The 13,763-nt window shown below is 39.7% G+C and overlaps 2 protein-coding genes across 6 annotated transcripts in view; both read left to right on the top strand.

The window, feature by feature from the left end:
- Window positions 1-3,342, top strand: part of LOC110974759 (Golgi apparatus protein 1-like) — a 33,772-nt gene extending 30,430 nt beyond the window's left edge. For both annotated transcript variants that reach the window (XM_087131651.1, XM_087131652.1), the window contains one exon: window positions 196-3,342. In XM_087131651.1, coding sequence (XP_086987777.1) covers window positions 196-363 — 168 coding nt within the window. In that variant the 3' untranslated portion in view covers window positions 364-3,342. The remainder of the gene's footprint in view (window positions 1-195) is intronic.
- A 3,472-nt stretch (window positions 3,343-6,814) lies between these two features.
- On the top strand, window positions 6,815-13,620 carry LOC110974816 (beta-alanyl-dopamine/carcinine hydrolase-like). 4 transcript variants are annotated; one of them, XM_087131656.1, is made up of 9 exons: window positions 6,818-7,449; window positions 7,989-8,066; window positions 8,589-8,786; window positions 9,355-9,465; window positions 11,278-11,509; window positions 11,727-11,826; window positions 12,119-12,274; window positions 12,739-12,932; window positions 13,190-13,620. In XM_087131656.1, exons 3-9 carry the CDS (start codon window positions 8,712-8,714, stop codon window positions 13,234-13,236), a joined length of 915 nt encoding a protein of 304 aa, XP_086987782.1. In that variant the 5' UTR covers window positions 6,818-7,449; window positions 7,989-8,066; window positions 8,589-8,711; the 3' UTR covers window positions 13,237-13,620. The 4 variants fall into 4 exon arrangements, with proteins under 4 accessions (XP_086987783.1, XP_022082394.2, XP_086987782.1 ...); XM_087131655.1 differs by having other exon boundaries at window positions 6,978-7,449; window positions 13,148-13,620; XM_087131657.1 differs by lacking the exon at window positions 13,190-13,620 and having other exon boundaries at window positions 6,815-7,449; window positions 12,734-12,899.
- The last annotated feature ends 143 nt before the right edge of the window (window positions 13,621-13,763 follow it).

Below are 13,763 nucleotides of genomic sequence, written 5' to 3'. Positions count from 1 at the left end.
GAACCTAAAACAATGCAACAGCTTACATATTTGAATTTCTTAAACATAACATTGCTCTGCATTCATTGACTGCAGTATGTACATGGAACAGCATTGATCCCTTTAGGTAATTTTCAAACTATTCCACATGAAAACAGCCAGTTTTCCTCTCACAGCTTTGACTAATTCTGTCTTTGTCATTTTTTTCTTCCTTAGGAATCCCCACCAAATTCACTCCAAGACCTAGCGGCTGCAATCAATGCATCTGAAGCCCGTGGTTATTTTCTCACCGTCTTGTTGGTCATAATAGGAGTGCTGTTTTTTGGTGGGCTTTGCTGTGGTCGAGCAACCAAACGTGTCAGAGCAGAACTTAAAAATAAGTGATTTTGCTACCTTTTTGTGGAAATATTTGTGTTGTAGTTGTTTTTGTTTCTTTTCTTCTTTAAAGTTACTTTCTGCCAGGAGAAAGCAAGAGCACAATGCATTGTGGGAAGATGGAGTCTTTTTTTCAATCGTTGAGTCAAAGTTAGCATCAACGCCCTTCTGATGAAGTAATAAGGAGGTTTCTGAGTGCTGGTATTATTCGTGTGGTTGAGTTTTCAAACACTGAATAATTTGTTTTTCACGATACTAGCTTGTTTTATGCAAGGGCTTTGCTTTGTATAAAGACCTTTCTGCTGAGATATGTAAATTGTGCACATCATGACAGTATAAACAATAACAAATGTCAGAATCCTATTCAAGACACAAACTGCGAGTATTCAGTTTCCATTTGCAACATAGATGAGGACTCTCATTTCAGGAAGATGTAAATATTTTTACCAATGTTTGAAACTTACTCAGTCTTTTTACTTTGCCTTTTCTTGTTTGTACGATGACTCCATGATGTATTGTGCTCAGTATCTTTTCTAGCTCCTGTGTACATTTGCTACTTACTCAGAATGGAATCTTACAATAATGATTTGGAAGGTCATGTTAAAAGTGCTTTTTTGCCCCCCGAGAGTATTGTAATTAATTTGGAGTTAATTTTATCTGCATGTCTCTACGTTATATAGTGCGTCCCAGTTGGTTAGGTTTTACAGTTGTCATAGTTGGCTTGGTATGAGCAATGTGGGTTGTCTTTATTGATACGACGGACCATTAGAAATGGTATGCATCCATGATACGTTGTTTAGAAAAACTGGGTTGTTAAATCACATGGTTTATGGGATACTTTAACCCCTTCACTGAGCAATGCACGTCATGTTGATATGCTCATGCATATGCATTAAGGGTTGTGAATTACAGGTAACTGCATGAAATGGTTATATAGCATCCCATTTTTGTTCCCAACCCGCATCATTTCTAATGCTTCTGAATGGACTAGCATCCACTCCACGTCTGTTAGTGGGTGATGTAATACAATAGTGGAATGCAATGAAGAATAGGAAACATGCTATGAACAGTTGTCAGGAAAGAAATGGATGTCTTTGGTTGTGTGCTCTTGCTTAGGAAACAATATTTATGAGGCATCAGTAGAAACTGCATTGGATAAGCAAATGACAACTTCTTGGAAGAGTTTAATTTTGCATGGAAAAAGGTATGGAAAGACCATTTAAAAACTCAAACACAAAATGCATGTAACTGAGTTGCCATCATGGAAGATTTGATGAGTTGGGTTATTTTTGGAAAGATGCTGAAAAGTTATACGATAAACCATGAAGTATGAAAAGATAAATAGGATTTCTCCTTCATTGTCATGGGTATTGGATAAAATTAAGAATTACAGAATAGTCCTAAATGTATTGGTCAGTTTATGGGAAAAGTTAGGGAAAGGCTACGGAAAAAGTACAGGAAGTAAACAAGAGAATTGCCTTGAGGACTTCCGAAGAACTTTCCAATGGATGGAATGGGGTATTAGGAGCTAACCTTTCCTGGAATGACTTGGCACGGTGCCAAATCATAGCAATTATTAATGTATTGTATGCAATATATTTTTGTACTGATATGTGAAACCTGTTAGAAAGTTGTTTGCTCTAGGGATTCAATTTCCCAGTTCCCAAAATGAAAATATATGTACGGGTTGAAAAGCTCAACAAGTTACAATGGGAAATGCCTTTTTTTTCTTTTCGAGAAATGAATATTTGAAGTATTCAAGACATGAAATGAAATGACATTTTGTATCGTTTTGCGCTTATTTTTTAATCGGAATTTATGGATGGAGTGGATCCTCAGAGATCTACATGTATTTGACTTTGTGTTTTTTTGAAAGGTGTATTTTATTCGAATCGTAAGTGGCTTTTTGCCCAGATGCTTTTATTTGAGAAAAGTACAGAAAAGAACCTTGGGTGCTATTTTAAGACCAGGGTGTAACTTTGTATTTTCTCAGCAAAACCGGGGAATTTTGCTTGGGCCTTACCGTCAAGCATTTTTCAGTTTGTCAATTTTTTAAAATCTCTTAACTGTGCAGTTTTTGTGGCTGTGTTTGTACATTTCGTAGCTGAAAGTGAACATTTAGGGGAAAATTCAGAGCACTTGACATGATTCCTTGCCTGAGATGGTTTGAAGGGGAGAAGGTTTTTGAAAAATGTCCTCTTGCAGATGCCGCCTTGTAAGTTTTGAAAATATGTTATTCTACAATCATGCAGGATGACAAAAAGAAATACTTTCATTTCACAAATGAACTTTTCCTCCTTTGTTTACTGCTTGGAATTGTAGACCCAGTTAAATCTTGAACTTAGTTCCTAAAGTTGCAAATATTCCCTCTTTGTCTTGATGTGTTAGTAATGGTTTTATTTCCAGAAGTCGTAATATTTCCACAAAGACTTGGAAAAAAGTTATTTTTGCTATGGTGATGTTAATGATTGTGATAGTTTCACTGTAAAACAGATAGAAAGGTTTACATGTAGTTAATTCAAGGGTGTAAAGTAATGATGACGGTGGGTTTAGTGGAATTTAATTGGTTGGAGTATAAACTTTTGTTGGGTAGGGTGCCGCCGACGCGTTTTTGAAACTCTTTATACAATATATATAGAAACGTTCCCTTACCCTACCCTCCAAATATTTGGCTGCAAGAAGCGGAAACTAATTTGCTTAAGTGATGCTATTAGGTGTACATGTATTTGGGTTCTTGTTTATATTCGTGCGGCGCAGCATTTACCACCGTAGATTTTAGAAATAAAATAGCACGTCGTAGACATTTGCTTTGTGAAACCTGATCGAAGTAAACTGATTTACCATCGAAGGTTTTTTCTTTCTTAGAGCAGTGTTTTTGAGAAGTTTCACTGTATAAATCAGTCAAGGTGTAGATTATTTACATCCATGATGTTGTTGTTTCGACATGGAGAAGGAATAAAAGTGTCGTGGCCCAGAAAAGTAGAGAAACATGATGGCTAAATTTGTTCTTCTGACTTCGGGTGTCTGTGCTGTCTCGCCCGTCCGTAGCTTTACTGAGTAAGTACGGAGTTCTTGAGGTGTCGTCTAAGTTGCCAAAATGAACGATGTGTGGGGCACAACTTGAAATTTATGCCTAAAAGTTTTCCATTCCATCCATCCACCCTGTCGCCTTGAAATGCTAGTTTTTGGTTTTTTTTTTTACTGTAGAGAAAGAATTTGTCAGTCTTACTACGTTAGAGAGGACCTTCACACCACCTCAGAAACTATAGTAAGACCACTATAGAACCAGTCGATGTAGTATACGCATGGGTATGTATTCGAACTGCAATAATGGATTAGTCATCTTGATAACATACGCAAAATTTCCGATAGGAAATTCATTTAATACTAGTCCTGGTGTGTGTTAACGCTACAACTCAGTAAATGTTGGAGTCAAACGATCCGGTGATCTTGTTTGTTTCATTTGAGGCATACCTCAGCCTCAGTTAACGACCAAATTAAAAGAAACTCACTGTCGAATTTTCCTGGTTCACTTCTGAATCAATTGTTGCTTCGGCACATCTGCCGAAACAGCTATTGTTTTTCTTATGGCCCTTTCTCTTTTTTCTTTTCCACTCTTCCCGTAGAGTTTGTACACGTTGTCTTCTGGCAGTCGACTCTTGTACTTTAATAAATCTGACTGAATTCACCATTCGTTACTATGACGTCGTCATATGATTTATTATTGGATTTTGAATACCGGTATTTATATCTTTAATTACCCATAGGTTGTGCATGTTTTTCAACAGTCCGACTTTGGCGTTGTTATCGGTCTGACTGAGGTCATATTGGGTGCATACTCTCTCAGCCCACCAGCAGGACAGGGTCCCCGAAACAAAAAGGTCATAATGACATCATCAGGGGTCGTGTGACATGACATTAAGGGTGCACTCATCAAAGCACAAAGTCTCCTGAAGTATATTTCCGATAGACCTTTTCACTAATAAATTCATAATTATGCACGCATGCGTACAAATGGCCTTGACGACAAGAAATGTGATCAGGCCATTGAAAACGTACATGGGTACGATTATGATCATTTTCTCCCAGGTTTTCTGTCTTTGTTCAATATTTTTCTTCAGAAAATCCCATTAAATCGTTTTTGCTATTAGTTTCTAATCTAAGCGGGATTTTAGTGCCCTGTAAAAAGATTTTACAATCGTGATTTTCCTGTGCGCACAAGATTGCTGTATCTAAGCTGGTCTCCTTTCGTCACAGCAAAAACGATTGAATGGGATTTTCTGAAGAAAAAAAATGGACAAAGACATAAAACCGTGGAGAAAATGATAAAAATTGCAACAGTAATGGTTTTTAAGAGGGTTATAGGGGTAATATCTGAACCGTTGCGCATGCGTTTTTCGAAGGAAGTTTGGGGGCAATGATCACAAATGGGGTGGACGAACTTTTAAGCATAACTTACAACAAAATTGCTCTCTCGGCCAGTTGCACTGTAGCTCAGTTAGAGGAGTGCTTGACTTGTGAGCGGCAAGGTAAGGGTTCGAGTCTACAAGTTAGGCCTAGGCCCCTATTTATTTAATTTTTTTGGGGGGCGGCTTAGTTGGTAGGAGGATGTTTTTTAATAGGAAAGACCGAAATGTACCTTCTAACTTAAGTTTATAAGTTTCCACTAACCTGATCGCATCGGGCTTGCAGTTAACCACGCCCATATATGATAATTGCTCCTGACCCTCCTAGGAAAAAAAATTACGCAGCACTCTCGCACTCTTGTCATTTGTGCGCATGCGTGCATAATTATGATTTATCAGTGAAAAGGTCTATTGGGTTGAAACCTTGCACACAGCCAGAAAGGGAAGTGTTATCCGGTTCATAAGTGTGACGTCAGTTCAGTTTAAACCACTGCGCACGCAGTGCACATAGAGTTACATGCATTGATCGCCATTTACATTGAACCATGGAACCGGAAGTTAACGTGCAACTTTAGCAATCCTTGAATGGGAGCCTGCAAATTGTGGCTCGTCCGCGTGTATGACGAAGTCACGAACTGGATATAGACGGACAAATGGAGCCTGAAAGTTGACCCCTGATGGCGCGCTTCCGGAACCCTTGGATTAGAAAAATAACGTGCAAAGATTTTAGAATTTGTATTTTTTTGTTCAGTTTCTTCTTAAAACCTCCAACTTTGAAAAAGAGCTTTAAAAAATATTTGCTAGTATATCGATTTATAGAAACTGAAAAATTACCTAACCTAAAAGAGAAATATCCTTTCAAAAATTGACCCATCACTTCCGAAAATCTAAAATACATGAAGAACAGTGCAACACGGCAGTCTCGTTTGCAGATGAATATTTACGGTTTGAATTTTTATGGTTAGTCTCTGGGTAAAAACCAAAATAAAAACAGATCAAAACATTTTGCACAGTTTGATAATTTATAAGATGATAAACATAAAGCAATATTCTACTATTATGAAAGATACTAATATTTTATCTAACCTTTGCTGACAACAACTGCGCGATGTCAACTCAACGGAATCTGGAAGCCATCGGCTGCTGGTAGGTGAATCTTTGCAAGGTTGTACAATCTCGTTTTCAACTTAGAAAGCACGGCGAATGAAAATAAACGTGCGTGAACATGGAGACCTAGGTATGATATCGCCGGACTTGAAAGGTCGTTAATAAAATTCGTTTTTACCCATCTCCAGGTGACTTTTCCAAAAAATTACTTGAGGAAGACAAAGGTAAAATTCCAACATGAGTGTTTCATGGGGTGATTTCAGTAAGGAATTATTTTTCCAAAAATTATCGAGCGTGATAGGACGGCCCGATGTCAAATCTCCATAGGCAGACCGCGCAAGGGTTCCGGCAGCTCGCTGCGTGACCTTTTACTTTCAGGCTCTATTGGAAATCATGGGATGATGACGTCATGAGGTGATAAATCACGTGATATTCAAGGTCTTTTGAATTTACATGTTTGATTGGGTAGAAACTTTGTATGAAAGGGAAGTGTCGTAAATGAAAATTGACCTGAGGTGATGATGACGTCATCAAGTGACAAGCCACGCGACACTGAAGGTGCAGCCTTAAAAGTACTATATCTCCAAAGTAATTAAATGTCCCATTGGGTTGAAACCTTGCAGATATCTACTAGGAAGGGAAGTGTTACAAATAAAATTGATATGCTGACATTATTAGGTGACAAGTCATAAGACATTCAAAGTTTATCATTTAATGCCCTATGTCTCCTGAAGTACCTGTCCGAACTGGTTGAAACTTGGCAGATTGCTACGAAAGGAAGTGTTATAGACGTAAATTGACATGATGTGATCTGGCGTTTTTAGGTGGCAAGTCATGTGACATGAAAGGTGCATCCTCCAAAGCATACTCTTCTGAAATTCTTGTCTGATTTGGTTGCCAAAACACTGGAAGTCTACAAATGTACATGTAGCAAGAAATAACATGTTGAAAGGCGTCCAAATCCGAAGCAGCTGTGTGGGCGTTCTCCACAGCCACATCCCTCTAGTTTCGTCCTAATGGAGGTTAATTCTTACAAAGTCATCCCGTGCGTTCAGTGACTGTGTACAGAGCACTCAGCCCATGACCTTATCTTGTCTCACATGACTGCACGTACCAACTATTACCAGATGTGAGTACGTACGTGTGAGTATACACACATGGAACTACAACTGTACATGTACCTTTTTTAGCTGCGTGGTGTAGTACAAAATCTACACGGTTGGCTCCTATATCAAAATAGATTCTGAGTGTACCAAACAGTACACGCGAATGGCGGCTAGGATGCTGTATTATTACGGTTAGCTTCATTCTGTCATACGATAAAATTTATGTGTCGTAGACCTATTAGATACAATTTGTCGCAGCGATCCGACACAGTAGTTTGAAATTTAATTGTAGAAAAAGACTTGACTAACAGGCAGGCTGTGTTTAGTAAGCACGAACGGTAAAAGCTAGCGACACCGATCGGGAACCATCAGACCATGATCAGACCATGGCGGAACAAACCACACGTGCCTCACATACACAGAGTCTACCAGTGCTGTATGTACGTGGAACCCACTATCAAGTTGGAGTAGAAATGGTAAGTGCACCCATTCGCAAAGTGATTGGCACATATTCCCGCAAAGCCTCACGGCCTAACAGCTTGCGATAAGAGGAAACACAGATTCTCTGTTACATCGCGTCAAATGTTAAAAAGTTTGAGTTATTGAGTGAGGTTAATGCAACATTAATTGCTGCGTTATAGGTTGATCTCTGGTGGAGCGCATCCGGAACCCTTGGATAGCAAAATAACATGATGAAATTTTTTTGTAATTTTTCCCGTTCGCTTACTTCATAAAAATCACCTCCGAAGATGGCCTTGGTAAAATATTTGCCAGCATATTGATTTGTAAAAACTGAAAAATTATGTGACCTGAAAGAGAAATGTCCTGCCAAAATTTGACCCCTCACTTCTGAGCATGAAGACCATTTTAATTGGGTGGTCTCATACGTAGATCGATGAACAGTTAGGCCACCTAATTATATTATAGGCCTATGGTAAAATGAAAACCTCACTCAAGAGTTTAAACATTTTACAATTTATTTATAACTTAAAGGAATAATGTGTGTTAATGACAGATTCTAAAGATTAATCTGACCGTTGCTGACAAGAACGGCTTCAGATAAACTCGACTGAAACTCGACCGTTGCGTGCAGGTAAGTAAATCTTGTACTGTGCCGTGACGATTTCGTTTCAAGTTCACGTATGCTTTAGTGAAAGCAAACGTGTATGAACAAGGAGACCTATAACGATATTGCCCGCAAGTGAAAGGTCGTTAATGAATTTCGTAGATTTTTTTTACCCATATCCAGGTGACTTTTTAAAAATATTTATACTTGTGGACCATAAGGGTAAAACTCCAACATTATGTTTCTCAGGGTGATTTCAGTTTTGAATATCAAAAATGATCGAACGTGATAGGACGACCCCATGAGCGGACACTGCGCGGGGGTTCTGTAAGCTTCACTCGTGACCTTTTACTTTCAGGCTCTACTTTCTAGGAAAACGGACATTTTTCGGCAAATTAGTCGCTTGTACAGACCAAAGACGCACCTGCAAGAAATGAATTTAGAGGGAAAAAATCATAGAAGTGAGGGCCCAAGCCATGACATTCTACCTCCATGATAACATACATGTAGCTTATCTTAGAAATTCTTTCTTTCGTGTAAAATCCTTAGGGGAGGACGTTTAAGAACAACATTCAGGTTTACTGCAGTGAGAGTAGTGCCCTTAACGAGGCCCTTCTACCGTACTACTACACCGATGAAGGGAAGACTGTTTACAATGAGTATCATGAAGCTATGAGGCAGGTCTATCCTCAATATGAGGACGAACTTCGGGGCATTTCTCAATCATCCGGAGTTGAATTCCATAAGGTTTGTTTATTTCATGCATAAAGACAACTCTATTGCATTATCCACTTAATTCCTTTGATAAAATGATGACCATGTTAGCAAACCTTATTTTGCTTAGCAATGCCATGAAATTAGGAAGTTCGTAGGGCTGGCAGTACACGCAATTTGCGGAATATGGAAGGGTTGTGTAGCACCATGACCAGAATATCCACAAATCGGTGCTCTGAAATGTGTGATTGCCGAGCTTTCGGTAACTGAGTACCTTCTTCAGGGCAAGCAGATTCAGTTCAATTTGCGGTTCGCGTGCGCATTTTGAGGTTTGCGTGAGGGAGTGTATCTGCTAGCCAGCCAGAGTCTGATACGACCGTAAAAATGAAAGTCTTACTCATAAGGTGTTGGCTGTGAGCTGCATTTCGTCTTATAACGGTCCAAGGTTGAAGTGTCTTTAGACATCGGCATGGATGTGCTAACATGTCATATATTTTCCTTATTTTAATTTTATAATTATGAGTTACCTTTTTTAAAGAAAAACATTATGTGATTGCGACTTCTTAATTGTAGCGCCCTCAAAATACTTTTTGTTCTCTAGATTTTTCTTCTACACATAAGCTCCGAGTTGTTGGGGTTGCTAGGAAAGCAAGCAACGGCAGGCTGTACAGACATCATGCTTAACTACATTGACTACCAAGGGACACAGCACGTATGTTCAAGTCAAGTCCATAAAAAACAGTCCAAAGTTCAGTATTCCACAGGCCTACAAAAAGATAATGCCAGAATTTTGGGGGTTGGTTGCAAATTTATAGGCCATGATACAACAGTGTCACTACAGGGGTTGCTCTTACGAGGCTTCGTTTACAGTAGTATGCGCGGCCTCAAAATGTTGCCATCAGGCGACCTTTTGAAAATGCACAAAGGCATTCAAGCAGAATGGGCGTTGCATGCAGGTCGATTGGCTGAACTCTTGGATATAGGATAACTGATATAGGGCTTGAATGGAGTGCTATCACAGAGGACATGTTTTGTTATTTAGATTTAGATGACAGTGAAGTACTATAGGTCGAATTCGGGAGGCCTGTTCTTGACATACGCGGGTTTCTCGTTCTAGCGATTGAGTCCAGCGGCGGGTTCACGACCCAAGAACACTGTTCTTGGACCAGGATCACAAACCACCTCCTCGTACGTCAGCGTTTTACAGGAAACCTCGGATTTTGATTTTTGAACAGCCTCAAAAAAATAGTGATGTGGCTTACAAAAACATGAGACAATAGGAAGTTTTACAAATTAAAGTAACATAAAAATAATTTTCCATAACACAGAAATGAATGTTCTTTTTTAAATAGAAAAGAATTCGCCCAAGTTATCAGAACATTAACCATCAGTCAAAGAATGTACATGGAAACCGACATGTTTCTTGCCGGCACAGTACGTTCTCAGCGCTCAAGCGGCCGACCGAACCCGGCCCATCACGAACAACAAATCGAGCTAGCTGTTCCTGAAACTACGCGTACACGAGAACAAACCGCCCGAACTCGGCCCTAGGCCGAGTTCGGGCGGCTTGTTCCCGTATGTTCACGAACAGTTCGATTTGTTGTGGTTCGCGGGTCGGCCGCTCGAACGCCGGGAACAAACAACCGGTTACCGATGGTAGTTAGTGACAAGCAACATGCAACGTGGCGGCGTCCATATAGGCTACGTTATTCGAGAGTTAATGTTTGGATGGGCTGAATTATTTCTATATAAACAGGAACATTCATTTCTGTGTTACGGAAAATAATTAATGTTAATTTTGCAAAACTTCCCATTTTTTATGGCTTTGGAAGCCATCTCTCTACTTTTGCAGCTGTTCAAAATCAGAATTTCACAAGTTTGTCCGTGTGTTCCTGTAAAACCCTGACGAGGAGGTGGCGTGTGATCCTGTTCCGACAACGGTGTTCTTGAGTCATGTTCCCGCCGTTCGATCGCGAGCCTGAGAACAAGAAACCCGTGTCAAGAACAGGCGCCCGAACTCGACCCTAGTGTCTACTCAAGCATATCCCACATGCAGGAACAAAGACCAGTCTCTGTGAGGGCGCTCCACGCAGGCCCTCTATTGTTCGTACAAAATCTTTCAGTTCGTTTGCGCCAGGCGGTCTGTCTGGTCGACCGGTAGCATTTCTCTGCAGCTGATTGTCACAAAATAGGCAATTTAGCACAATTTAAGCGTTTATATAAATAGTTCTGCAGCATTTTCAACTATGAAGAAGAAAAATATTTATTCACGTAGGCCAGAGCTTGCATTAAATGCGGATGAAGGTTTTTAAGACAAATCGAAGACACAGGCGTTTTCTCATATTTGTGGATGTTGCCATGTGTAGATCTGAACGTTATAGAATGATAATCTAAGTTGTTCAAACTTGATTAAATATTTACAATGAAAATGATCTGTGGGCAGGGTTGCATGATCCACACCCCGACTGTGCCAAAATCATGACTAACTACATATTTTTTGAACCCTTCACCTATAATTTTACAGAGTGTCATCGCACACAACGAGGACGGTGATAGGCTAACGGAGCGACTGGCGTACGTGGTTCACGCTCACATCAAGCCTGACCCGGATCTTTATCCACATCTTCCTACGGAACGCTTTGTGTCTTATACGTACCCAGGGAGACTCCCCGGAAATTGCATGACAGTTAACCACCACGGGCTTATGTGGTCAATAAATATTTTGTTTCCCAAAAACATTGGCAGGAGGAGAACAGGTTAGTTAGGGCAAATGCTATAGGTCTCAAAAATTGGTCAACGCATCACATCAAAATCTGAAGCTACATCAAGACTTATTTACATGCAGACCTGTTGATAATGTACATGCTTATCTTACTGGGCCTACTTGTTTTTAATGCAATGATGCCTTAAAAGGTCTTGCAACTAATTGCTCTTTGTTTTGTGTTTTGCTGCGTTGAATTCACTTTTCTAAAGGAATTTACACGTTGACCCGTGCACTTGCTTCTGCTAAAAGCTTAGAGGGGGCACAGGCGATCATTGCGGACGACCCACTCGGCTGTGGCTACGGATTTAGGTATTTTATTCTGATAAACCAAAATTTTCTGCTGATTTCTTATGTTGTTAAAAAGTCTTCTTCAGTTTAACTTCTAAAGTAATCGAATGGTTATAGAAATATTATGATAAAGAGTATTAAGCACCGATAAGGATGCAGAAAGTCAGGTACTATCTACTAAATGAACAGACAACTGCATTCAATTAAAAATTATTTTAAAAGGTTAGTAATGCAGGAAGTATAGACGGGCTTTGAAGTCTCTTCTTGTGTTATATAGTTTGCTTACCTTTTTATTGTTCCTCATTTATTACAGTGTGAATTTGTCTCAAAAACAAAAGAATTCCTCTGAAATACTAATGATGAATATTGAAGTGGCACCACGAGCCCATGCGACACCACAGCCTTACCATATAAAGAGACTACCGACGTCTTCCGACTGGGAAAGTGGAGTCGCTTTCCATTTCAACATGTGGGTGGAGTCTGAATGAATAATATGGGATGGACGATGTTGATTTGCTTGTTTATGTCACGTGGCATCGGGTTAAAATAAAACTATTTGTCATTGGATAAGGTGGGGTGGTCCTACATGTATGCACATGCGTTCAAAATTTCACAGGTAGGCCTAACCATAATGCTTCAATCATTTTGTGGCACACCTGATGTAGGCGATTAGCAGTTATGTCCCTAATTTAGTGACTATTGTCACTTATGTTACACGTCCAAACATCGACGTGGAATGTTATTTCTAAAAAGCATCAAAGCCGCATACACAGGCACCCGTTTAATAGCCGTTGCTCTATCTGCAATGATGTATATCAGCTTTTGCAGAGAGTTTCCTTGAAGTTTGGACATGACAGAATTTCCCTTTCGATTAAACAGGACGTTTTGTTTTATTTGTTTTGTTTTCAATCTCTGTTTGGTTCCCAAGGATAGGTATGAACGTATGCCTGAGGTAGAACAGCACACAGATCAGAGCTCTGTGCAGCGTAAACGCACATTGCTCGACTTGGCAAGGTTACCTGCAGACTTCAACAAAGTCCTCGATATCCTTGGCAACCAAGACCATCCTGTCTACCCTGTCTACAGAAATGGCACACCACCAGACACATTTGCTACTTTTGCAACAGGTCCGACAGTGTTCTTCGTACGCTATTTCTGTACATTATCCCATTTCCCTGTTGGATTTGACGAAACGCTTCCAGCGAAAAACATGGCAATTTGGCGGATCTAAAGACCTCAAAACAAGATCTGCCGTTTCTTAAAAATCCACGTCTATTCATTTCTGATTTGTAAATGTTATTTCGAAGCACACACGTTGAATTTTATAACTGTTTTTCCCCAGGTGTTTTCGATCTGCTGAAGGGAACTTTTTGTATCTACGTAGGTAACCCGCAAGATGACGCAGAGCCGATTGCTTCATTTCCAATATAGTCGTGCAACAAGATGTGTGGGCTGTAAACTACACTGTTTGAAAATTCAAATATTAAATTTGTACAGCAGTGACTGTAAAACAGACTTTCTAAAATAAGGCAAACGTTAATTAGATGTTTTGTATTAATTTAATGCAATCGAAGGAACCTTGCTGTCCACACTACATTATTTGACGGGATTTTTGACAGTCTTCCATCATATTCTTTTTTTTCCACTCCAGTTGACAGTAAAGACCATGTACCAGTGACACCTTATTCGGTGCACCAGTGCTGTCAAAATATTTTTTATACTCCAGTATGCCATACATTAACCTTTAGCCATGATCATTGCGATGTTGATGACCTTTGAACCAAATTAAACAGACTAGCATTAACGAAATTACAATCGCCTGACTAACCTGAAATTCTTGTTGTACAGTAGAATAGTCCCTCTACAATGGCACGTGAGTGGTAACAGGGGTGGTGCTCGCCTCCGGCTCCAAATGGGCAGACTTTGCTGCAAAACAATAATAGAAACGCGAACTTTTC

Source organism: Acanthaster planci, unplaced genomic scaffold, assembly GCF_054643075.1.
Source record: "Acanthaster planci isolate LZ-2023a unplaced genomic scaffold, COTS_SCS Contig5, whole genome shotgun sequence".
Taxonomy (NCBI): Eukaryota; Metazoa; Echinodermata; class Asteroidea; order Valvatida; family Acanthasteridae; genus Acanthaster; species Acanthaster planci.
This window is presented reverse-complemented; position numbering and strand designations above follow the sequence as displayed.